Genomic DNA, 25636 nt, shown 5'->3' with positions numbered 1-25636 from the left:
CTCTGGGCAACTACCCTTCAGATAACTAACATAAGGACAATTACCCCCCAGGGCTATTCCCCCCCTAGGGCAACTACTACCCGGACAACTACCTTCCTAGGGCAATTACCCGCTAGGGCAACTACCCCCCGGACAACTACCCTCTTAGGACAACCACCCCCGAGGGCAATTCCCCCTAGGACAACTACCCACCGGATAACTACCCACTGGTTAACTACACCCGGATAACTACCACCCAGATAATTACGCCCGGAAAATTATCCCCTAGATAACTACCACCCGGATAACTACCACCCAGATAACTGCCACCCGGATAGCTACCCCCTGGATAACTACCCCCCGGATAACTACCACCCGGAAAACTACCACACGGAAAAATACGTACCACCCGGAAAACTACCCCCAGGGTAACTACCCCCCCCCCCCCCCCCCCCGATAACTACCACCCGAAAAACTAAATCCCCTTGATAACTACAGCCTATACTCCCTGGTTAAATACCTCCCTCACCGTGAAAGACATTAGCAGCTGCAGCCACGTTCTCCAACATTTTGTGTGCATTTCGTGTTATATAAGACATTCATGTACTAGTATATCAGTATTATATACATCTGTAATGAAGCCTACTTTTATGTAAACCCACATCTACATTGTGTGTAGGTCCTATACGTAGGCACACGTGTGTTTCACTCACTGAAAAAAGATAATTATTGAGTTGCTGCAGAGAAGAATTATGTCAGGATTGGTTATTGGTTATAAATTATTGGTTATTTGTTATTGGTTGCCCCAGGGTTCTTTTGGAGGCCCGTTTGTTAGTTGTTGTTGTTTTTTTTTGTCTGTTTATGTAACTAATCGGTAAAGTATTGCGCAAACATTTTATTGGTTATCATTGTATACATATGATACACAACTTCATTTTCTTTCAAACCTGCTGTGTCTTCACGGTCATCAGCCATTGCAAAACTTGAAGCATGTTGACAAGACCTGAAGAATCTGGCTTACATCCAGTGGCCTTAAACTGAATGATGATAAAATCTTGAGTTGTTTTTACTATATATATATTGGTTTAAAGAATTATATGTTAAGTAAAGTTGATCATTAATGATGTTATGTCCATATCGGTCCTGTCTGTAGCACTTGTATACTTCATCAAAAGCAGCCCGTAACTTAGGTGTGATAGTTGATCACGAAATCTCATTTCGAAGTCATATAACTCAAGTTCAGCTGAATGTTAGATATGAGTTGGGTAATTTAAGTTTCATAAGATTTCTGTCTTTTTTTTTTGTGGTCAAAATCTGCAGCTGATATCAACTGCATAAATCCGTACGGGGGGGGGGGGGGGGGGGGGATGATGGGCGATAGTCGCCATTACCACGATTACAAGCCCATAACCGGACCGGCGCAGCCTTTTGTTTTTGTTTTGTTTTGTTTTTGTTTGTTTGTGTTTTTTTTTTTTTTTTTTGGGGGGGGGGGAGAAGCTTGGTGCCCCCCCCACACACACACACACTTTACAGACACTCTTTTGCATGAAATATAAAGTGGGAGGGAAGTGGCAGAAGTCTTTTTGTTCTTCTTTTTGTTTGTTTTTTGCTTGTCAGCCGACTTTCGGCGGAAAATCACATCTTAAAAGTATGAAGACTTTTTTGTTGTTGTTTTTCTTGTCTTTTGATTTTCTTTCTTCTTGACTGAAAGGCAATTTTGACCCTCCCCCCACCCTTTCAAAAACGTAGCGCAGCCCTGAATAATGCCAATAAAATGGTAACATTCCTTTTATGTAATAAAATTATATAATAATTAGAATAAATATTTTCTTGTAGCTATTATATTTTTCAATTTTCTTAATTGATTTCTTAATTCTAAGTATTAATTATCGGGTAGTAGTTGTTATACCAGGGGTACTAATGCGGGAAGTAGTTATCCCGATTGTGGTGCAACCTTCGTCGTTAATTTTTGTCGGTGTTAGACAATGTGTTGTCAAGGAAATAGTATTTTTAGAAAAAAAAATATATTACCAGTGTTTTGCTCACTCCATTGGTCAGGTTTCTGCATTGAGATTTTGGTAAGGATAATCAATTCTAAATGAGCTGAACATATCTTTGATCATTGTTGGGCAATGTGTTGCCGTGGTACTATAACAACACATTTGTTTTTCTGAAAGAACAAAACTCCAATCACCTGTTTTGCTGGATGAGTTAACACCATCAGGTCAGGGTGGGGCATCTGTAATATTTAGTGATTGTTTAAGTGGTATTTGTATTTGAATTCACTACCGGTACTTTTTTGTTGTAATAATGTTTTATTTGATAGTGCTATCTGGGGGTAGTCATCCGCAGGATATTTATCCAGGGGATAGTTATCCTAGGGGTAGTTATCCAGGGGTAGTCATCCTGGGGGTGATTATCCGTGGGGTAGTTGTCCCATGGACCTAGGTCCATGGTTGTCCTAAGGGGGAATCGCCCCGAAGGAGGGTAGTTGTCCGGGGGGGGGGGGGGTAGTTGTCCTAGGGGGTAATTGCCCTGGAGGGTAATTGCCCAAGGGGGGTAGTTGTCCGGCGGGTAGTTGCCATAGGGGGGAATTGTCCTGGGGGGTAATTATCCCAGTGGTAGTTATCCGGAGGATGGTTTTCCAGGGGGTAGTGTTCCTAGACCCATCTGGATCCAATCCAGGATACTTAAAAAAAAAAAGTAGTTTTGAAGGATTATCTTCGAAACAGAGAGAGGCTTCTTTATTATCGAGAAATGAGGGCGATTTTCACCATGTGTGTATATGGGTGGAAATGGGCTACTTAATATGTAGAGGTCTGCACTTTCTGAGTTCCTCTCTAGATATTACAGGCGATTGCTGGAATGTTGTACCGATACTGCTTTACTGGTATGCTTTCATAATCCAGTTTGCATATATATGTGTGAGGAAAAAAGCACCATGCATGGTTTGAACTAAGTAGAGGTAAAACTAGTAAGTTTATGACTTTTTTTTTACGTTCTGAACCATTTCAGAGTTACTATGGTCACACAACTTTGTAAACCTGTGCATCATCTTTTCAATTGGATAGGTATTAAAAGTATTAATACCCATATTGTTTAAGAGAAATTATTTGATGCATGAAACTTGAGTGTTAAAGATGCATGAAGTTTTTACTGGATGGAGGCATGAAATCATTTTTTTTTCTTCAGGAAAATGAACCAACTGTGCATATTTGGGAAAGACATATATGTCTCCCCCCCCCCCCCCCCTCCACTAATTTTGCCACACCACTCTACATTGTACACTACCCTACAGAATCCTTGCTAGCTTATGCACAGATGCATACACTTGCACACATTTGACAAGTGGTATGGTGTACTGGGGGGGGGGGGGGGGGGAGCATAAGAAAGTCTTGCCAACATTTGGTCCTCAACCAATTGGATTTGCAGGGATTTTTGCTCTGTACTATTTTGCTTTTAAACACATACCTGGATAGGGTAGCAACCCTTCTCTTGATCACAGTAATTTCATCCCAAATGCTATTTTGTGGTTGTGTATATGATATGATTTTTTATACAACTTTCACTGATAAGAAGTTATGCGGCTGTCATACATCTCACTAGAGAGCCAAGTGTGCCCCCACCCCCTCATGATCAGACTGGTACTCTATAGTAAAATACTTTGTTCTTGTTGTTTGTCAGTAATTCATTATCTTTGTGACACATGCCAGGTAAAATTTGGTGTGGAGTTGGAGTCAATGTCCCAACGATCTGAGAGGAGTGTGTCTCACCCACTAAGGATCCATGTGGAATATGATGCCTCAATTGAAGCACTCTCCATTGCGGAGTCTACTGTCATCAAGGTAGGGCCTCTTCCATGTACAGCCACAGGTTTTGTTTAAATGTAAATGCTATATAACAGAAATGTACATTGTATTTACATTGTACTTAATGTAACACCTTATATAGGCCTACATTTATGTGTTGATTGTATCCAAACTGTACAGCCTACAGATTATAATTACAGTATTGATAGTTACAGAAACATACATTGCATATGAAAATTTGAAAGAGAAAAATGAAACTAGAACTTATTTCTTATGTTCCTAATGGGGAAATGCTTTAATTTGCAGACTGTGTTTCTTAATTCAATTTGTTGAATTTGATTTATTTTCTTTTTTCCTAGTAAAAAGGGCTACAACATTTTAATGTTAATCAGAGCAGGCTGCTTTATGAAGAAATTATGAATGTAATTTTATGAATATTAGAACTTAGTGTGGCAAAAAAAAAAAAAAAAAAGCTGCTGAAAACTGCTTATCCAATAGTTGCGAGCCAATGGAGTAAAATGGAGTCAAAGGGGGCCTGAGCTTTCGATCCTAGCAGAATCTTCGTCAGAGGCAAAATGGCCTGGTCAAATGAAATAGTCATTTTGCCTCTGACGAAGATTCTGCTAGGATCAAAAGCTCAGGCCCCTTTTGACTCCATGAATATTAGAACATATGAAAAAAGATATGCAGGAGAATTCAAGCTTAAAATATGCAGGAGAATTCAAGCTTAAACTTAAAGTCCTCCCATGATGCTCATAGAACAGAAGAAAAGTTGCCTTGAAGCATGAACAATGAAAAAGAGAGACGTGCAAACTGCTCTCCCCACAAGAGCAAATTACTGTACTGGAGAGGTCTTTAATAGCAGAAGAAAGTGCCACTAGTGAGCCAGGTGATATAATGTTACTGTGTTAATTATCTACAGAGAAGAAGAGTTCATGTGTCAGTTTGATGTACAGTGTAGCAGAAAGAAAGACAAAGAGAAAGCAGACAAGGAATATTCAGGGGGAGGTAGAAAAAATGTGGAGACCCTTTGACCTTGTATTAATGTTATCACCCTCTGCACCTTCTGCTTGGTTTTTTTATACCTCCCCCCCCCCCCCCACACACACACACCCATAGTGTATGTTGAAGGGTACAACGTTGAAAATCACTCTGAGGTTTGGTGTCAGGGCAGTCGTTAAACTGTCAGTCAGTCCATTGCAAAATCTTGTGGATTAAACTACTCACTCAATTTTTGACCAATTAAGATAAAATTTGGCACATGTGATGGCTGTTTATATAGGCAGATGTGCAAGACAACTTTTTGTTGTTGTCAGCAGTGGGTAATGCTTTACATCATGGTAATGGCAAAGTTTCATAGAAATCATACGGAAATGTAGTGGATTGAACTACATACATTCTCTCAGATTTAAAACAATTCACTTTAGATAATTGGCACATGTGATCAGTGAAATGTGAAGCTGTGGGTGTCACTGTATGGCCATGGCAACAGCATTGTTTATACAAATCATACAAAATGCTGATCAATATACAATGTATGTGATTGCTACAATATGTTGTGTACATGCAAAACACCTTGAGTGTCAAGTAATGGGTTGCCATGGCAACAATATTGTGCGTACACATTATACAAACCTTGTGGATCAGAATACTCGTTTTGAGGAATTGAATAGGGATTTAACATGTGATTGCTGTTATATGCAGTTACATGTACATTTGTATTAAAGACACCTTTTTTTTTTTTGTAAATGTGAAGAAATGTGTTGCTAAGGAGTCATTTTTTAATTCAATTATACAAACTCATATGGATCAAACTGTTCCCTCAGTTTTGGGGCAATTAAGTGGAAATTGGCACATGCAGTCATGATAAAGTGTAGTTGTGCATGATGTCTTGTTTTGAAAAATAGTGGAAAGAACATTGCCATGGTAACAGCACATTTTTTTTTTTTTGCAGTTACTTCTTATTATCCTCATCAGTGTACCTGTGATGTAATTGTTATCAACTGGTACAGAAGTGCAAGGCAGGAATATTTCAAAATCACCTTGGCTGAAGATATTTGCAGTTTTTTTCCAATTTATGTATGTGGGATTCAAAGACTCCCACTGTTAATTTAGAAGGTCAGTACTCTAGATCTCTATTATGTCAGAGCTCATCTCAGTTTCTTTAGCATGAAACAACTTTCAGGACAAGCCTCCGTAGGTTAGGGTACCAACCTTGTATCGTAAAACATGATAATTTCGTGGCTTGAAATTTTCACGAATTGGAGCTGACGGCCATTTTTGTGTTATGAAATTTTCGCGAGTTGCCTTTAACATTCATTGTGCATAGTGTAGACAAGAACTTTCATGTGCGTTTAAGTTTTGCGAATCTTGGCTCTTGCGAAATTAAAATGCACGCGAACATTCCTCGTTTTACATACCCACTTACATTCAACTTCCAACCCTGCCATTACTCCATTGCAGTTTGATGGACTGATATAAGTTGCCTAGATGTTTTCAGATCAGGATTTGTAAGCTCAAATTGAAAAGTTTTTTTGTCATGAATGTAAATGGTGATACAGGAACAACAGTCGATGAGAGTTCTGCATAGACTTTTAAAAATTCAGAGAGTTGGACTGATTTTAAAAGTCATTCAAGATGAGTCATCAAAATGATGCCGTGTAGACACCTCAAAATAGTGAGCAGGAAAATAATAATAGGAATCTTTTAAAATGTAAAGAAAGTAGAATCCATTTTGTTTTAAGTCATTCACAATGACTAATCAAAAGTGATGAAGTGTAGACACCTCAGAATAGGACTATGTCAAGTGCAGATGTCTTCACTCGCTAAGTACTTCTCATTTGTTTACCGTACAGAAATTTCACCAATTTTAAAGTGTTGAAGATGCATGGTATTCTTCTCATGGAAGAGCAGAAGATACTGTACATGTATGGTATACTCATGTCATATTCATCAGTGATAAAAAGAATTGATTCCTTTAAATACCAATCCAATTATGATAATATGGCATCATGACCAAGTTGATTGTTTTGACAACACCCTGGGACACCATGTTAGAGGACTCGCTGATAATTAAAATCATAGATCTCTTGTCCTTTTCATTTGTACTTCTGCTACTCTCTCATTTTGTTTCTTACAAATTCATATCAAATTCAAGTTCCTCATTTACTAGGATAGAAGCTCTTTCAGTGTACAATTTATGTAGTCATTGCAAAAGAATTAATTGTTGTTTATCATTGCATTCTGCCAAGAGTATTTGTGTGCATGCCGACAACTTTTGTACAAGAAAATAATCACATGATATACTGTATAATGTTAAGCAGTTTATAGTGATGTAAATCCAAGGACCTAATGCCAGAAATCATGGTGTTGTTCATGTTGATGACAATCACTGCATGTAACTTCTCTTGAGAGAATGTTTCTTTGGTCAAAAGGTTGAGAAAAGTGACACCTGCAAATATAATGCTGACAATGGTTTCTTTCATGAGTATAGAATTTAGATCTCTCTGAAAGTTTGGATGATTGTTATTGAAGTGACTGATTTCAATTTTTGTATTATGCAACATCTTCATATGTTTAGTAGTCTTCAGTGGAATATAATGTCATATCATATGTCATATAGATAGATGTCATATGATTTCTTTGAATTTCAGACACTCCTTCCAAAAGCTGTTGAATTCTTATCAGGATTACTCAGTGTGAAGCAGAGCCCTTCAACTGTTCTCCTTAATAGGTAAGTTGATCCATTAAAGCTACTTCAAATATGCTGCAGATCAATGGCATGTGTCTAAAGAAACAAAACAAAGCAAACAAATACACAGACACACAGTTGAAACACAAGCAAGAGGCTTCACTTCCCACTGCTTGGCAGATGTTTATTACTTTCTGATACGCAGAGTAGAAATTAATGCATTTCCAATCCATTATATTACGTTATGTTTTGCAGTAGTACCTGTATACACATCAGTGCACTATACTCAGGTACATTTTTGTGGTCGGCAAAAAAAAAAAAACAGAAAAAAAAAACAGAAAAGAAAATAGAAATAGAAAAAAAAAGTCGCATTATTCAGCACCTTAACTTGTGTATTTCAATCTTGATATTTACATTGGATCATAGAGTAGCATCTTAAAGTGTACTAATACCCTGAGTATCATGTTTGCTTTATTTGTAGAATATATTTGAGACATGTCCTCTGCAAAATGTTAGATTTTGTTGTCTCTCCAATTTTTACTTATTGGGATTTAAATGAAAATTTTAAAGAGTATACAGAAACAAAAATTACTTGAAATAGACTAGTCGATCACCATATTCTTTTAATCAAACAGTGGCTGTCAATTCCTCCCCCCCCCCCCAAAAAAAAAGTCTTGAACGATAGTGATATGCAATGCGGGCATGTACTTCAATCGATACCTCAGTAACTGATCAACATGTAATCTCAATATTATTCTTAAAAACATACGCATATTGCTAGAACACACACACGTCAGTACCGGCGCTTACGGAGCGGAACTTAAATGGGCGGAGCACAAGTGCCAAATTGTTATAGTGATATGATCTGATTTATAGAAATTTGTATACTTTCAGGGGCTATCACAGGTGAATTATGGCTGTTTTTGTGTGTTCTAGCTGTACACAAATATGATTTCCAAAATATTGGTACACTTTAGGTAATTTAATGTGTGCAGAATCATGATCCTAGCCATCATTTCCGACAAATCTCTTGTTTGATGTTACAAATTACAGTAATCATTTGTTTGTACAAATACACATACCCCGTACATTGTATATATTATACTTAAATGTTGATGTCCAACGCAATATGCATGTGATGCTTGCAAATGGATTTGGGCATGTCAGATGATTTTTATATTTTCACATAGTATAGTAAGTAAATTGATAAGTGCCATTTATAGATTTGTGGAATTTATTGAGGTCCTTGAGCAGATAAACCAATTAAAAAAACAAAAAACAAATATAATACTGTGACATAGCATGCCATCCACATATAAGTGTATTCATGTGGCTTAGAAGTGTCTGACTTGTCTTGACATGCAAGCCTCTCTTGATTGACATGTAGTGAGTTTATAGGGTTTTATTTTTCAGTAGGAAGTTTGTTTAAGGCAAACAGATTTTAATTACTTGCCACTGGTGTCTAATGACTGGCAACCTGACAAGCACTGTGTGTTTACATTAAACAGTGCTGGTTTCCAGAGAAATCGTTGGTCTTAATAGTAGTAGTCAGAACCCCAGACTCTATTCCCCTAGTGTAATTAAAGGTAAATATAACACCTGGCTTCCTGTCCAGGACACTTTGACACATCTTCTACCGAGGTTTAGCCCCTCCCCCTAGATGCAAACTCGGCACAATAAGTTCTTGTCATGTGACCTTGTGTAGCCGTTCTAGTGGTGTATTGGTAGTTGAGGGGAGGGTTGGATTATGTAATGGTTCTATGATTGATATTATTTTGTTCCTAAGGGGGCTGGGCTATCAGAGATAATCAATGCATGAGTCTGAGGAGGGCATGAATAAAATGATGGAACAAAACTTCCATACTTCAGTTGACTTCCACCATCCATCATTAGGGAGTTTTCGATTGGGTGAACGAGAAGGACGTGCCGCCGAGCGCAACCGTACGTCAAGGCGTCACGTCTGTACGTTGACCCGCTGCTAAAACACATTTCGATTTTGGGCGCCGGCGTCACGTCTCGTGGCGTGTGCAGGAGGCAACCTGTGCCTTGCGTGCATATATGCGGAATTTGTGACTCGTTTCTGTACTTGTAACATTTATTTTGTCTTTGACTAGATGCGTATCCTGGGAGGAATTATGTGGATTTTAAAACATGATGCATGGTAAGACTACCAGGCAAATGCACTGCTGCACTAGCTAGGCCAAAAGCACCAAGGTCTGTTTGCGTACAGCATTACGTGTAAATGCATGTGTGGGACTACGGTAGGCAGTTGCAAAGTGCGAAACAGTGAAAACTGGCAAATAAAGTAGGTACCAGAGGCTGTAGTTTGTATGTCAGCGCTGCTGCTGTGACGTATCAAGATCATAAGCTTTCATGTAATTAGAATATAAATATTTTCCCGAAAGAAAAAGGAAAACAGGTGAACTGAGCACGGATTTCCCGAGAGTCATCGTGCTCTTTCGTACGATACCCGAGAGGAGTGTGACGTCATAGCAAGGTGGGTTGAGCGCGGCGCGACCGATTTGGGTGGACGGTGATAACCGGGGTTAACGCGTTCGAAATTTGTGCGATGAGCCGAGGGTCGACACTCGCGCATGCGCAGCACGTAAAAACTACGTCATAACAGGGTGACGCCTGGCTCAACATGCAAATCGAAAAGTCCCTATTAAATTGGTTGGAGCAATCCTTCCTCTTAGAATTACTCCCACCCAAATGACCGTGTACATAGTGTATATACGTGGAATCAATGTACAGCAACATGAAACTGTTGTTCCATGAAGTTATTCCTGTTGTTAGTACAGTCGTTGAGGAATGAGTGTGCATGGTGCGTGAGACATGGTACGCCAGTTCAATAACTGAAAACCAATCTGTAACAAATACACTGAACAAGGATTATGACACAGGAGGTTACAATTCCACTTACTTTTAAAGGGGATGGCTAGTAACTGATCAGTGGGAATCAGTGAGAATGCTGGGGGATGATTGTTCCAGTCCTTGTGGGATTCATTTAAGAGTACATTATATATCTATTGTTGTGTGAAAATTATTTTCTTCGGAATGGTCACATATTCAAGTAATGTGCAATTTAATGTTTCCAGGTTAGCATGCCTGTACAGTGACAGGGCATTAAACTGCACATAACTTGAATATGAGACCGTTCTGAAGCAAATAATTCTTACAAAACAATAGATATACATGTATAATGTACTCTTAAATTAATCCCACAAGAATTGGAACAATCATCCCCCAGTATTCCCACTGATTCCCACTGATCAGTTACTAGCCACCCCCTTTAAAACAAAAGCTTACCTGTAATAGCTTAATTAATTTAAGCATGCCTTCCTCTTTTGTTCGGCTTCCTTGAGCACCCAATCATGCATTCTTATGTGATGTTGCTACATCATCATTGTCCTTGTTCATTGTGATTGGTTATGAATTTTGAAAACATTCTTATTCCTCATCAAAATCACTATAAATTTTGAAACTCTGTACCCAGTATAACCAATTTATAGATGTTCTACAAAGGAAAAGTCTGAAAATCATCTGGACGTCACTTTTTAACAGCAAGCTCATTAATGCTGCATATCAAAATTATTACTTTTCTCATTAGTTAATAAGATTCTAGTGATGACTTGCTTATTCAAAAGTAAACTAAATTAATTAAGAGCCAAAACATGTGGGTACTGTAAAACGTCATCTTGTTACATTCCTGCGATGAACTAAGGCATTTTTTTTAAACATAAATGCTGTCAGTATCTATAAAGTTTGCCCAAAACCCTGAATATAGTAGCTATTTTTTCTTTTCTTACGGAAAATATAAAAGTTAACTGTGGACTGGCATAGAACATGGGTCATACCAGACATTGCTTTTGATACATTGATAATGCTGCCTTGATTTCAGATGAAAAAACAAACAAACAAACAAACCTATGGGTTTTGTAGAACTTTTGGGAATCACACAGATGTAGTGTCGGCTTTTTAACCCATTAGTAACTGAACCTCATGAAACCACCAGTCAGATTACTCCCTAAAATGTCCAAAACAGCCCGTCCACTTTTTGAATAGTTTTATTCTTTGCAATTTTATTGTCTTAATGTAGAATATATAATTATGTAATTTAAAGGAGGTCAAAGGTCAACAAAAGTTGTGACACACAAGTCTCTAGGTAAAGTTTTTATATAGACTTTCCAATAAACATAACTTATGGTAGACAAAAATAGAATTGCAGTGATATATTTTTCATGATTTAGAAAGTTGTCGCAATGAGAGTACTACAGTAATTGCTATTCCTTCCACGGAACAATAGGCCATTTTGTATGAAATCTTCAGTTGCTAAAGGGTTAGAGAGTACTTGCACTGAGTAGCCAAGTATCAGATGAGTTAAACTCAAGCTATACCAGGTAATTTCTACTCAATAAATTGTAAAACAGTCTGTTGCCCAGTCATATGTCTGTACAATCCAGGCTGTATGCTTGTGAAATCAATAATGGCAATTCCATTTCAAAATATTAATAGTCCATGGAGGCAGAGGGCTATGACACTTAAAGACATGTTTGTGTGATTTTTGCACATGTGACATTACAAATACCACACATCCTGTAAGCTGGTAATATCATTTCCTGCTTGGTGTGAAAGTCTCAGACTTTCCATGAATGATGTATGGTGTCACTAGGGCCATTTATACTTGCTTGGGAAAATTGTGCTGTATTTCAGTGCAAGTTGCTAAGCAACAACCATGCCAAAACTCCCTTGAAATTTGCAATGTATGTACATACAACGTTGCCACACAGGAAAGTTAAAGGACTTACAATGTACTAACTGTAGTATGCAATGCTAATGCAAGTTGACTTGTGTTGATCTACATATCATAAGTAACCCTTAGTGATCATCATCACTTACAATGTACATGTACAGTGTATGTGCCAAAAATAATGTATGAATATGCCCCCACCCCTGCGTATCTTATGATAATTCATACACTATTAGATTCACACACACACAAAAAAAAAAATCAAACAAAACAAGATTCTGTCAGTGACATTGTCTGTCAATTGCTGAGCACTACATTACTAATTTGACTAACAAAAGACAATGGAATGCACTTTCCCCTGAGGTTAGTGTAACTTGCCTGTTTCCATACCCCTAATATTGTGAACAAAAGACACTGTTGGGCAAGTCCAAGATATCGCGCACCTTACGTATGGGACATTCAGAGATTTCAAACCTCTGAAAAGTAATGAAGGAGCACTTGGATTTTATTGTTTATCATCAGGAGGACTGGTATCCTTGAGAAGAATATTGTGTTTAAGTTTGGTGTCATTTGACCTTGGGTTGATTATTTTATTAAGAAAAATATGCCAACTTACGTATGGGACCAGAGAAAAACTGGATTTTTCAAAATAAAGTTTGAACTGAAAATTCTCTGAAAGTACCTTACTGATCAAGTTCTGTTTGGAAGTGAAGAAAGGTACAATACTGAAGTATCTTTCAGCAAAGTTTCACTGCAAAAGAATAAAGCATATTTTCATGAAGTTGGTTTAATTAACGAAAGTACACCTTACGTATGGGACATGGCTCAACTTACGTATGGGACATTTGTCTTTAGTGCACAAATGCATTCATGGGAATGACTTTAAATTTCCCCATAGTGTCATATTCAGTTCCACAAATCATGCTACAACATGTAACAAATGAAATAGACTTCTAAGTGGGTACTTTCCCGGTTCAGGTACCCAGCAAAAGCTAAAATAAAACAAATAAAAGTAATTACCAATTTACAATTAAATGTCTTAGTTTGGATTCCGTCATGCATTAACACTGTCCTCATGATGTCTACACATGCAGATATAGTATACTGACACTCTATTTCTAGCCCATTTGTAATTACTCTAGTCAATATTTTTTCATCAAATGAAAAAAAAAAATGAGCAAATTCTAGCTTGTGACCTTGATATAGCATACATGTACATGTACAATAACTAATTTGTAGTCTTGATAATTTCAACTTTAGAATCAAATGTCATGTACAATGTATTTGCAGATACAGTTTGAAGTGGGTACTTTCAGTAGCTCTAGGCTTACCTTGCAAGTTGTCTAAGTTTTTATAAAGCTTTATAATTGTTTGAAATGCAGCACAAAACACAACAACAAGAGTACTTCATTTTGCTCTGTAATCATCATGTTTTGCCATGTGAATTTTAGCTGAACTGCAAAATCAATCAAATTTTAATGAAAGTTTTAGATTTTAAGGAGATAGAAGAATGTATGTACCAATGCTGTTTCTGTTTTTTTTTTTTCAAATTGCTTGGCTTCGTGTCTATGAAACCAAAGACGACAAAATTTGTGCTACTTTGTACATACATACATGCTTGTGTAGTGATACAGGAAAGATTATCATTTGCACATTCAAATCTAGATTTGAAACACTTAAGTAACTCACTGATCTGCAAATTACAATTTTGAATAAATTCTAATAACCTCATTTGATCATACACTACCAGATTGCAGTGTATGTTGATAATTGTGTAGATGTGGGGTACAAAGTAAGTATGAGTTGATGAAGGTGTCTCAGAGCACATCTGTCTCTTCAAACACAAAATAGAAAAGAAAATTGAATTTCCTATTTGTTTGTGTAATTTGTGTTTTTAGCACTCCAACCACAGAACCAGTATTGATATTGTGGTTTATAGCAAATGTAAACTATAGTCTTCATTTTACAGGATTTTCAGAAATCATGTTCATGACCTTGATAAGTCATGACATATTCTGAGGGTGAACAGTTGAAATATTAACAATCATATCAAAATAAAAAGTACAAGTGTACTCTCATAGGGTTTTTCCTTTGCTATCAACTCAAGTAATGACAAAGTTACCTGCTCACACCTTAAGTGATTTTTCTTTTCAGTAAGACCTATAATGTTGTCATTGATGCGCGCCATAAGCACAATTGTTTTGATTTCGCTTTTGAGGCTGTACAACCTGTGGTACATGCTGAACAGTGTACTGCACCTAAAATGACACTCAGAGAATCCCATTCTTGGACAAAGTCATTTTGTAGAGAGGTAAAGTTGAAAATGATAACTGAATTAAGAAAATGTCCAATATCAAAATGTTAACGGGGAATGTTAATTCAAGACCAGCTGCACAGCCTGTAATGAAAATAAGAAATTACAAGTATAAATGAATATTCTTTATTTTCCTTTCTTAATCATAGAATGACTCAATAATGCTGTTCTTACACTCTCCCTGAGGTCATCTGAGTAGGAGAGGCAGATATATAGACATATTCTTCAGAGTAGGTGCAAAGATAACCATTAACCAAACAAATGTAAGGACATATAGCATCCATGTCAAAAGGCGGTTTTCCCATTCACTTTGCATGTAATGTCCCATACGTAAGGCATTTGTCCCATACGTAAGCAAACTTTAATTAGTTATAAGATGAAGGACTAATTAAATTTCCTCATTTAGTTTTGCTAATCTGGAGTTGAAATGAATAAATTAGAACTTCCTAAAGTATGATTGGTCAATGTTACAAATCTTCAGAAAAAACTTAAAAAAACATACTCAAATCCTTACGTATGGGACACTATGTTCTGGGAAAGTGCATAATTTGCATAATTAATGTGCTGACCTTGTCTTACCAATTGCAGATTATACTAACTCATACAGGGGTCATGTCCATAAAGGAACTAGGTCAAGGACAAATTCAACTGATTTTAGATGAATATTTATAATTTGTCCCATACGTAAGGTTTGTTTTTGATTTATGCAAATCAAGGCCATATTTCTTGCATAAATTTGCATAATTCAATATTTTCTTTGCTGGAAACATATGATTTAACTCTTTGGCTACAAGATGATATCAATAACTTTTTGATAAAATCAAGATGAATTTTGAGCATCTGAGGGGACATTATCTTGGACTTGCCCTGTTACGTTTCGCTTAATAGGGGAAGGTGCATTCCACAATTTTCCAGTCTATTTTGTTAATCAAATTAGTAATGTAGCAGTGATTGACAGTTAGTGGAATCTTGATTCTTAAGATTTTTGTTAATCAAATTAGTAATGTAGCAGTGATTGACAGTTAGTGGAATCTTGATTCTTAAGATTTTTGTTGCCGTAGCCAAGTAATCGAAAGTAAAATAACATCAAAGTTATTGTAGAATAAATGGGGCACATTTATCTATTTATCTTTTTATTTATTTATTTATTTCAAATTTATTTGCACTTACAGTGTATGTGATGATCAGGGTATTAAAGATCAGCACAAGTCAATGTGCATTTGCATTACATAGATCCATTCTATGTAGCACAGTGTGTTGCAAGTTCAGAGATAGACAAGGTACCAAGTGTTTTCACATGTTTGTACCACAGGCAGTGTGTTGGTGAGCATTATGTCAAGAGGCCGGATGGCCATGAATACTGTATTGGTGGTTGCAGAGACCAGACCATGTGCGGCCCTGTGATGATACCCAAGCAACATTTACAAGTAAGGTCTTAGTCATGTCTCACATGCCTTTTAGTGATCAGTATTCATAGAGCAGCATGCAAAATGGTATTCAATGAAAACATTATTGAAGAAGAAATGACAGTGTGTGCTTATGTTTGGTTTGTTTGTGCATTTTCTACGTTTGTTTAGGAAAGTTCTTCTTACCTTTCTTATTTTCACAGAAAACAGGTGTTTTCATAAATGAAATACAGAAAGGAAATTATGATAGATTGGTCAATTATGGTATTATTAAAAAAAAGAGAGAAATAAAATGTTTGTGTAGATAATCACAATGACCACCAAAGAGAGGCTCTGTGGAGCAATGCGTTTATGCAGTGAAATGAAGAAAGATAAATGAGTAATCTGTTCTGCTCTTGCCTTCAACCTTTCATCAGACTTGCTATGCATGTAATGAAGACTTGTCTGTCTGTGGGCCAATGGGAAATGACACGACACCTGGTGAAGGCAGCCGGGACACTGACTTCATTCTCTACGTCAGTGCAGCAGACTACGACTGCGATGGCGCTGACATGAGTGCTCATGCATCATACTGCCAATTAGAAGCTGTCATGGATCGGTAAGTTGCCTGTTAATTACTCATTCTCTAGGCTGACTGAAAACAAGAATGCGGACATTAAAAGAAAAAAATGAAACAAAACTGGGATATTGTGCATATATAAAGGGAGATATATTTTTTTCTATATTTATAAAATATATGACGTTTACAGTATACTCGGCAGCAAACTTCCTGACATCGCTCACAGGTAGACATATACATCATCTCAAAGATACCATTCTCACATTCTTGCGCTTCTACAGATATATACAGTTTTTACTGCATGTAGAAATGATGTGACACAATCTGAAATGGATGTTGTTTTGCTGTTATGTATTCAGCTGTTTTGTATTTTTTTTAGAACAAGTCTTATTGTATTATAAGCTTATAGTGTATAAGCATATATTGTCTAAGTATAAGAAACTGTGGTCTCATTCACATAGAAGGCATACTTTGCATTGTATAACTTGTGTCCTCCCTGACTATAGACCGATAGCGGGATACGTCAATCTGTGTCCACACCATCTGGCCACAGGCCTGTCCAAGACCTACACACTGCTGACCACCATCCAGCATGAGATCATTCATGCTCTGGTAAGAGTGACTGAGAGTGAGATATAAGGGTGCGCTCGAGCGCTCTCCTAAAGCGAACTGTACCGTACTGTACCCGCTCCAGAGGAGCGCTCGAACGCTCCTAAAGTGTACCGTACCGTACTGTACTGAGCCAAAAGTGGACCACTTCTCGATGTGCTCCAAAAGCGTACCGAAAGTTCGCCGTAAAGCATGCGCGTATCATGCGCACACGTAACAATGCAGAAACATCATTCTCTTTGTTCGGGACAGCTGTAAGTAGTTCAAGCGCCAGGTGAATGACATTCTTGCTACAAACAAGCGTGACCCTTTTCAAAAAATAGCTTGTGAGGTATGCTTTCTCGACAGAGCGCTCGAACGCTTCAAATCTGGCACAGTTCGGTACGGTACGCTTTCGTTCGCTTTAGAGAGCTCGAACGCACCCTACGATATCAGTGACCATCTCTCCTAGGAAACAGCACTATACCATCACAACATGTTGTACTCAAAGCTTCTTTTAACCCATTGAAGACTAGTCCCGAGTATACTCAGGCAAATGTCTATGGGAAGTGTGTGTTATAGCAAAATCAGGTTATCGTCAATGGGTTAATGCATATGCCCTCTCTCACTGTTGGGAGTCTATGTATGTATACTTCATATATATTGTGAATTATGACTTGCGAGACAATTCCACGAGTAGTTGAATTCTTACAGATGAGAACCGCAATCCTGAATGAGAAATGAGGATTATCCCATTTGAAGAGAAAGTGTAGTTATTTCTAATCCTGGAGATGATCTGTGGCACATTTGTCTTACAGGAGGCAATAGTTTTACAAGTTTGTCATTTTGAAATCAGATTTTTCTGTCAATAGGTATAAAAAAAAAAACGTGATCAGACTTCAGATGGATCCATAGTAGTCTCTGTTGGTCAAGCAACAGCTAATGTTTAAATGAATATCATTTCTATTTTTAAAAAAATACTCCTCTTGCTGTTGAACATAGGGAGCCTAACTAATAACCCGATTGTCCACTGAAAGTAAATCACAACATGTTGTACTCAAAGCTTCTTTTAACCCATTGAAGACTAGTCCCGAGTATACTCAGGCAAATGTCTATGGGAAGTGTGTGTTATAGCAAAATCAGGTTATCGTCAATGGGTTAATGCATATGCCCTCTCTCACTGTTGGGAGTCTATGTATGTATACTTCATATATATTGTGAATTATGACTTGCGAGACAATTCCACGAGTAGTTGAATTCTTACAGATGAGAACCGCAATCCTGAATGAGAAATGAGGATTATCCCTCACCTGAGATCTCATTCTATTCATGATTGTTTTTCCATTACACAGGGGTTCTCTGCTGCCCTCTATGCTTTCTACCGGGACAGTAATGGACAGCCTTTGACCCCACGGCTGGCAACAGGGTTACCAGAATTCAATGCAACGTAAGTGTGCTCTCTTGACCTGTAGAGTGAATTGGCCCCAAAATGGCAATCACTATTTGGGCAACAAAACCTCACTTCTAAAGAATGTCAAATGTTCAAGAGAGCAAGAAAACATGGCCTTTCCTTTAACATACCTTGGTGACTTCATTTAGGGGTAAGAAAATTATGATTTGGACAGGACATTACTTCACGATTCATGTGACAATCAATTTTTTTTTTTTAAAGTGATTTTCACCAAAATTTGGGATACAAGGTCTTGTCACCCCACTGATGCAATATTGCTGAACCCTTTAATATTGTGCATGTTATTGAATGAATCATTTTGAGCCTCTCTTTGCTCAGGTGTGTGTGTGTGGGGGGGGGAGGGGTGCAGTGTGTAAAAGTTGTGACTTTACCTCATTTTCCATGTATCAACCTACTGTCTGATCCAATCTTCATAAATGTCAACCAATTTGTCTTCTTCAATGCAATGTCACATAAAATTTACCAGTTTTCTCAGTAAGTACAGGATTACAGTGCTACAGATGCCAAGGTCCTACAGGGTTTAACAACAGAACTGGCTGTGGCTTGTTAGTATGCTCCTTGTACCCTATTTAGAATGACACCAGGGTATACCAAGCTTTGGTGAACAGAGAATGTATTCACAAGCAGAAGCAAATCGTCTGTAAAGGATTTAACTTTTCAAACTGTTACTATGCCAAACTTGTAGGATGTTATGTATGATATGCTACGTTCTGCTTGTATTCCATCAGGATGGGGCTGTACCAGTGGAGTGAGAATGTAATTCGTCCTGTGACGAGGACAGACTGGGATGTGCGCACTGGCCAGATGGAACACACAGTCAACATGATCGTCACGAGAAAAGTTGTGGTAAGTTTATCAGTGTCACAGACTAAACAAATAATGGATTTTGTTTTCTATTTCTCTCTGAAATGTAGCATTTTTAATTTGTAATGTGCTTCATGCATTGTGATTACTCTTGGAATGAATAATCAGCTAGTGGTACTGCATGTGAAAGAACATACTGTATTGGCTGGTGTATTAACTTTACCCATAATGTCTTACCCACACTCATAAAGTATTGTCCAATTTATTAAAAAAAACACACACACACACTCACACACACCACAATATATTGGCACTCATGGCATCTACATGTTGTACAACTATCGTATTTGCTTTTTATTACATTTGATTTAATTACATTACCACACTCATAAAGTATTGTCCAATTTATTAAAAAACACACACACACACTCACACACACCACAATATATTGGCACTCATGGCATCTATAACTGTCATATTTGTTTTTTATTACATTTGATTTAATCGGCTGTTTCCCTTCAGCTTATCACATAACATGTATAAAATACTACAGTAACCATCCATAACTTGTACTTTGTAATGAATGTTTATCACTGTCATTGTTCTATGTATTTTATGCTGAACAAATAGGTTTAATTCAGTCAATTCACGTCAATTTAGTGATGGCTGAAGTTTTCTTGTTACATCTGGGATTGAGTGTGAAATGCAGACATACATACATACATACTAGAATGTGACTTTCCACTCTATAGTTAAGCCACTGAATTGTTACATATCATTTCATGTACCATCTGAAATGCTACAGAATAATACTGGCAAGGAAATGGTCTCTGCACTGATGTTCAAACAATCTATTCATGCATAGCAGTCAAAGTTTAACTTTCAACAATGTCTACATACTTCTGCAAATTAATGATACCACTTTGTATCACCACAATTGTTTCATGATGATTTGCCTACATTATGTCCATAGTCACAAGAGGTTTAACAGGAGCAAATTGAAAGCATGCCATGTAATAAATTGATCTTCTCTTGCAAGCATTGAACAAGAACTGCATCATAACCATCAGTTGTATCTTTGCAACAAGAATCTGTTTATTATCAAATAAATGTATTCACATAATAATGGTAATAATAATAATGATGATGATAATGATAATAATACTAATATAATGATAATAATAATAATGATCATAATAATAATAATAATAATAATAATAATAATGATAATAATAATAATGATCATAATAATGATAATAATGATAATGATCATAATAATAATAATAATAATAATGATAATAATAATAATAATAATAATAATAATAATAATAATAATAATAATAATCAACGTTATTATTATTATTATTATTATTATCATCATCATTATTCATCACCATCATCATCATCATTGCCATTGTTGTTGTTGCTGCTGCTGATTTTTTTTACCAAAGATAAAAACATGACAAGCAAAGTGCAGTACAATGACAAAGGATATATGAGATCAGATCAATGACACGCATTTGTGTACATACATACATATGTGTACATCAATCCAGTTTTGATGGAAGCATTTTTTGCAGGCTATCAGTGAGCAGTTCTCACTTGAGTAATCTTGAGTAATCGTCAGGACACTTGACAGTCAGCCAGTAAATATCTAGATTACCTTGTTGTGATTGTAGGAGGAAGCTAGAGCCCACTTTAACTGCCCAACACTGGAAGGTGTGGAGGTGGAGAACCATGGCGGGACTGGAACAGAGATTACCCATTTTGAAAAGCGCCTGCTGGCTGTGAGTATTGGTGGTTACTGTAAAACCAGACATTTTTGTGTGCATGAAATTTTCTCAAATTTCACGAGGAGCCAACATTTGCAAAGGTAAAATGCATGTGAAGGCTCTTGTCTGTACACAATGCATTGCATGCCAGTCACCCAATTTGCAAAAGTTTTCATAACACAAAAAAGGACGTTGCCTCCGATTTGCAAAAGTTTCATGCTGCGTGCGTTTGTGGTTGTGCAGTACCTTTTGTGGGCATGAGATTGATAGACTAAGTAGTTGCAGTTGATTATGTCAGAAGCACAGCAAAATGTTGTTTGATTTGATTTGAATGATTATCTTGCCAGACTCACAGTATGTTTGTAATGCATATAAGTGTATAAAAGGTTATGACTTACTGGAAAGGCAAGAGTAGTGATGCTACCCAAGTTATACTCGTTATCAATTATCAAGTTGAGAAGAATTCCATATTTGTTGTGCAAATGTTCTTTGTACAATTCAACATAAAGGTAACGTTGTGTCACGAAGAGGATACTGTAAAAACAGAAACAGTTGTGGCCTGAAACTTTCATGAATTGGAGCCAATGGCTTTTTCACAAATTGCCACTGGCATTCAACACACTGTGCAGAAAAAAACTTTCAAGTGCGTTTCACTTTTGCGAATCATGGCTCCTTGCAAAATTTACTAAAGTTTCATGCACGGGAAAATTTGTGGTTTTTGTGACATACAGCAAAAAAGTTCAGACTGTACTGAGTGTATGTTGTACTATGTTGTACTATCAAACTATGCCATCTGAGTGCAGCACTAGTGTTACTCTGAATTCTAGTTTCTATCATAAAACTTGTTGTTCCTCATCAGAATGAAGCCATGACTGGCACCCACACCCATGAGAGGATATTCTCCCGGCTGACACTGGCTGTTATGGAGGACACCGGTTGGTACGTGGCCAACTATGACCGTGCTGATCCACTGCACTGGGGCCGTAACCTCGGCTGTGACTTTGTCAAAAAGAGCTGCAAGTACTGGATGGATTTCAGAAATGCCAGGTAGGAAGATCTGTCAAGCATCTCACAGTTTTGTCAAATTGATATGAGGAATTGTTTATATTTTTGCAGTCTTTCATCTATCTATTCATATAAATTTTTCAACATACAGTCTTTCAATATGTGACTCATTAAAAATGGCATATATCTTACCAGCAGTTTCCAGCAGCGCCGCGTTTCATGATAGTTGTCAGTCTCTGACAGTTACCATAGTAACAGTCAGTGACCAGAGCTTCTCAGCCAATCAAAACCAAGGATTTTACTGATATTGTCAGAGACTTGACATCTTGTCAGAGCTGACAACTCATGAAATGGTGTCCTAATATGACAAGTTTTATTGACTCTTGACAGTGATGAGACGATAAAGCCGTACTGTAATGAGTTGAGCCAGGAGCCTCTGGACCTGACCTGTGACGTTGGAAGAGCTGCTGTCGCACTCTGCAACCTCCACATGTTCCCCGAAGAACTGCCCCCAGAATATCAGGTAGGCCAATCGCCATGTCTGAGTGGTGGGCAAGTTTGACTCCGTCCAGGGGGATTGATCAGGATAAATTAGACATCATTGTTTTGATGCATAATTTGTGGTTTTATAAATGTAGACCAAAACATGGTATATCTTATTCTTCAAGGTAAATTGATATGGACTGGCATGAAAAAATTAATTACATATTATTTATCTCAGTTTTGTCACAGTTTGTTTTAATGCTGCTTACATTATGACAATGATGCCTAGTAATTCTGTGGCTCAACTACCAAGGGGCACTCATGTGCATTATGAGTTCAAACCTATTTTGTCAGGGAATTCATGCATGTGTTTTAGATTTAGTCCATGATCTATGTAAAGTTGGAGCATGTAAATGTGTGTGATTTGTCATGTGTGTTAACGAAAGTTCACTTGTGAATGCATGTGAGGACTTAGAACATACTTGCCAACTAGTAAGATTTTATCAGATTCAGTAAGATTTTTTACGTTAGAAATAGCAAAATCAGATTTTCTGTCAGAGAAATCAGATTTTAAAAAAATATTTAGATATACCTTTCATGTGTATTTTCTGAAGATTTGACCGAAAGTAAGACTGTTAACTTCAGTTTGCATATAAAATAAGATTTTTTGCAATCCACAAGTAAGATATTTCATCTTGAAATGTTGGCAGGTATGTTAGAACAGTGGTTTATGATATTTTGCACTCAAAGGCCCAAATTCATGAAGGTGGTACAATTGAAACCATGGTTTCATTAAGAAAATGATCATTTCATTTCGTCAACGAAATGACTGATTTCGTAACCAAATACACGTAGGCCATGCGACACTTGGCGCTCCATACAAATTGTCCATGGTTTAAACCATGGTTTCAATTGTACCACCTTTGTGAATTTGGGCCAAAGTTTCCTATAGGCACAGACAAAATTCATCAATACCAGCGTTGTAAATTTTCTGCCCCTTGGGATTTGTATTTTGAATCACTATGTAACTTGTCCACTCATGTTCCTAAATCCCCTCTCAGTACTTTGACTCTCTACCTGGGGTGGATCAAGCGAGCCTTGGTTTATATGGGGGATCTTCAATCATAGCAGATTATTGTCCATTTTATCAGGTGAGTACACGTTCACTCACTACTGGATTTTGTCCTCATCCTCCTTTTCAGAACTTCTCGATAATTTGTTTTCTCTGTTGATGTATCAATGAGATGAGAATGTATGCTGAATTTCTATGTATAAACATCTTTCTTTGGTCTACTGATGGACAAATATTTCTCATGTTATGTTAATTGCTTCATTTTGATATATCTACTCTATTGGATAGAAGGAAATCCAACATTTTTTTTTCTCCCCTTGCAGTGCTTGACAAACCTTTTATGCCCAGTTTCTGACATCAGAGAGTTTTTCTTCAGAAATTATTAGAGATCATATTGTTTATGTGATGATGTTGATGGGGTGTACAGGCTATATACATAGCCATGACTGCTGCAATGATTTTAAAGGCTTAATGCCAATTTGAAAAACAATAGAGAACCGAAGTGAAGATTTCATAGTCTTTTGTTATAGCTTGGGTTAAAACCAGGTGCGAGCATGGTTAGCAGCATTAGTGTCATATACTGGGTCAGGTGAAGTTGTTTAAAACCAGTTTCCAAGGCGATTCGTGACTATAACATCATACTTTGGTACTTTGTACTCCCTCCGAAACTAGCCATGACTGCTACAATGATTTTAAAGGCTTGATACTAATATGAAGAACAATAGAGAACCAAAATGATGATTTCACAGTCTTTTGTTATAGCTTTGGTTGGAACTAGGTGCAAACATGGTTAGCAGCAATAGTGTCACATACCAGGTGAGGTGAGGTTGTTTAGAACCAGTTTCCATGGTGATTAATGACTATAACATCATACCTTTGTAGTACTCTATACTCCCTCCAAAACTTGCTTCCTTAAATAGTGCAGTGTACTCACATTTGTCTAATATATTTTTGTTTTGTGATCTAGCAATTTACGTACCAGATGAATGATGGTTCATCCAAAGGCACAGTGTGCATGGACCGGTATAACTTCCCAGGTATGACCTGTGTGGGTTTCATGAACAGGATGTATGAATTGAGTGATGCTACCAAAAGTAAAGGTTATGAAAAAGGTTATAAGTTTAGATTGGTTGTAATATCTATATCACAACTAGCCAAATCAAATCAAATTGATTTGTGGGACCTCCCCATTTGTGAAATTATAGTTGAAGATTGCAGTCAATAGTGCAACAGCAAAACATATACAAATCTTTATGTGATTCTCAGTTTGCTAACCGAAGAAAACTAAACAGAGCAGAACAAAAAAGAAAAATCTGTGGAGAATTACTTCTCATGTCTTACAAAATGTTTTAGACTAATTGATTTAGCTTTAATTTTCTCATGTGAGTTTAAGATTACACCAATGTCATTTACATGTATGTCGTGTATTTACCTCCTGACTAGTTTAAAGCAGCAATGAATATATTTCTGTGAAAGGATTCAGCCATGTTTGCAGTTAGAGCTGTCCCCTTGCAAATGCTCAGTCAGTCATGCTTTTTTTTTAATGGTCTATCATCAGGAATTCACAATAATCTTGGGGCAGAAACCTACGGCACTGGGTCTGTCTGTCTGGATTCTCCATCGCCATGGATACAGCAGAGATGTACCGTATCACAAAGACAGAAAGCAGTCGGAGCTGGTTGCTACAAGGCAAGTAGGCTGAAAGCTATGCATACCGGGCATTCACATGTACTGAGATTGCTTAATTTGAAACAATTTTGTAATTAAGGAAACTCCAATCAAGTTTGTAATTAAGCGAATTTGCCATTTGAATGGAAACTGGAATCATGGAGGGTGATGTGAAACTTAATTACAATGAAGTGACGGTCCAGAGGTGTTTTTCAATCACATTTCGCCAGAATGAAGCAATGAAACTAGAGTGTGTGAAACGGTA

The 25636-nt window shown here is 37.2% G+C and overlaps 1 protein-coding gene across 1 annotated transcript in view; it reads left to right on the top strand.

The window, feature by feature from the left end:
• Positions 1–25636, top strand: part of LOC140237764 (leishmanolysin-like peptidase) — a 29607-nt gene that overhangs the window by 870 nt on the left and 3101 nt on the right. The window contains exons 2-14 of the mRNA XM_072317698.1: positions 3693–3824; positions 7442–7521; positions 15856–15970; positions 16366–16547; positions 17015–17120; positions 18449–18543; positions 19296–19413; positions 21051–21158; positions 22003–22190; positions 22539–22671; positions 23693–23782; positions 24671–24740; positions 25262–25392. Coding sequence (XP_072173799.1) covers positions 3693–3824; positions 7442–7521; positions 15856–15970; positions 16366–16547; positions 17015–17120; positions 18449–18543; positions 19296–19413; positions 21051–21158; positions 22003–22190; positions 22539–22671; positions 23693–23782; positions 24671–24740; positions 25262–25392 — 1548 coding nt within the window. The remainder of the gene's footprint in view (positions 1–3692; positions 3825–7441; positions 7522–15855; positions 15971–16365; positions 16548–17014; positions 17121–18448; positions 18544–19295; positions 19414–21050; positions 21159–22002; positions 22191–22538; positions 22672–23692; positions 23783–24670; positions 24741–25261; positions 25393–25636) is intronic.

This window comes from Diadema setosum, chromosome 14 (assembly GCF_964275005.1).
Source record: "Diadema setosum chromosome 14, eeDiaSeto1, whole genome shotgun sequence".
Lineage (NCBI taxonomy): Eukaryota > Metazoa > Echinodermata > Echinoidea > Diadematoida > Diadematidae > Diadema > Diadema setosum.
This window is presented reverse-complemented; position numbering and strand designations above follow the sequence as displayed.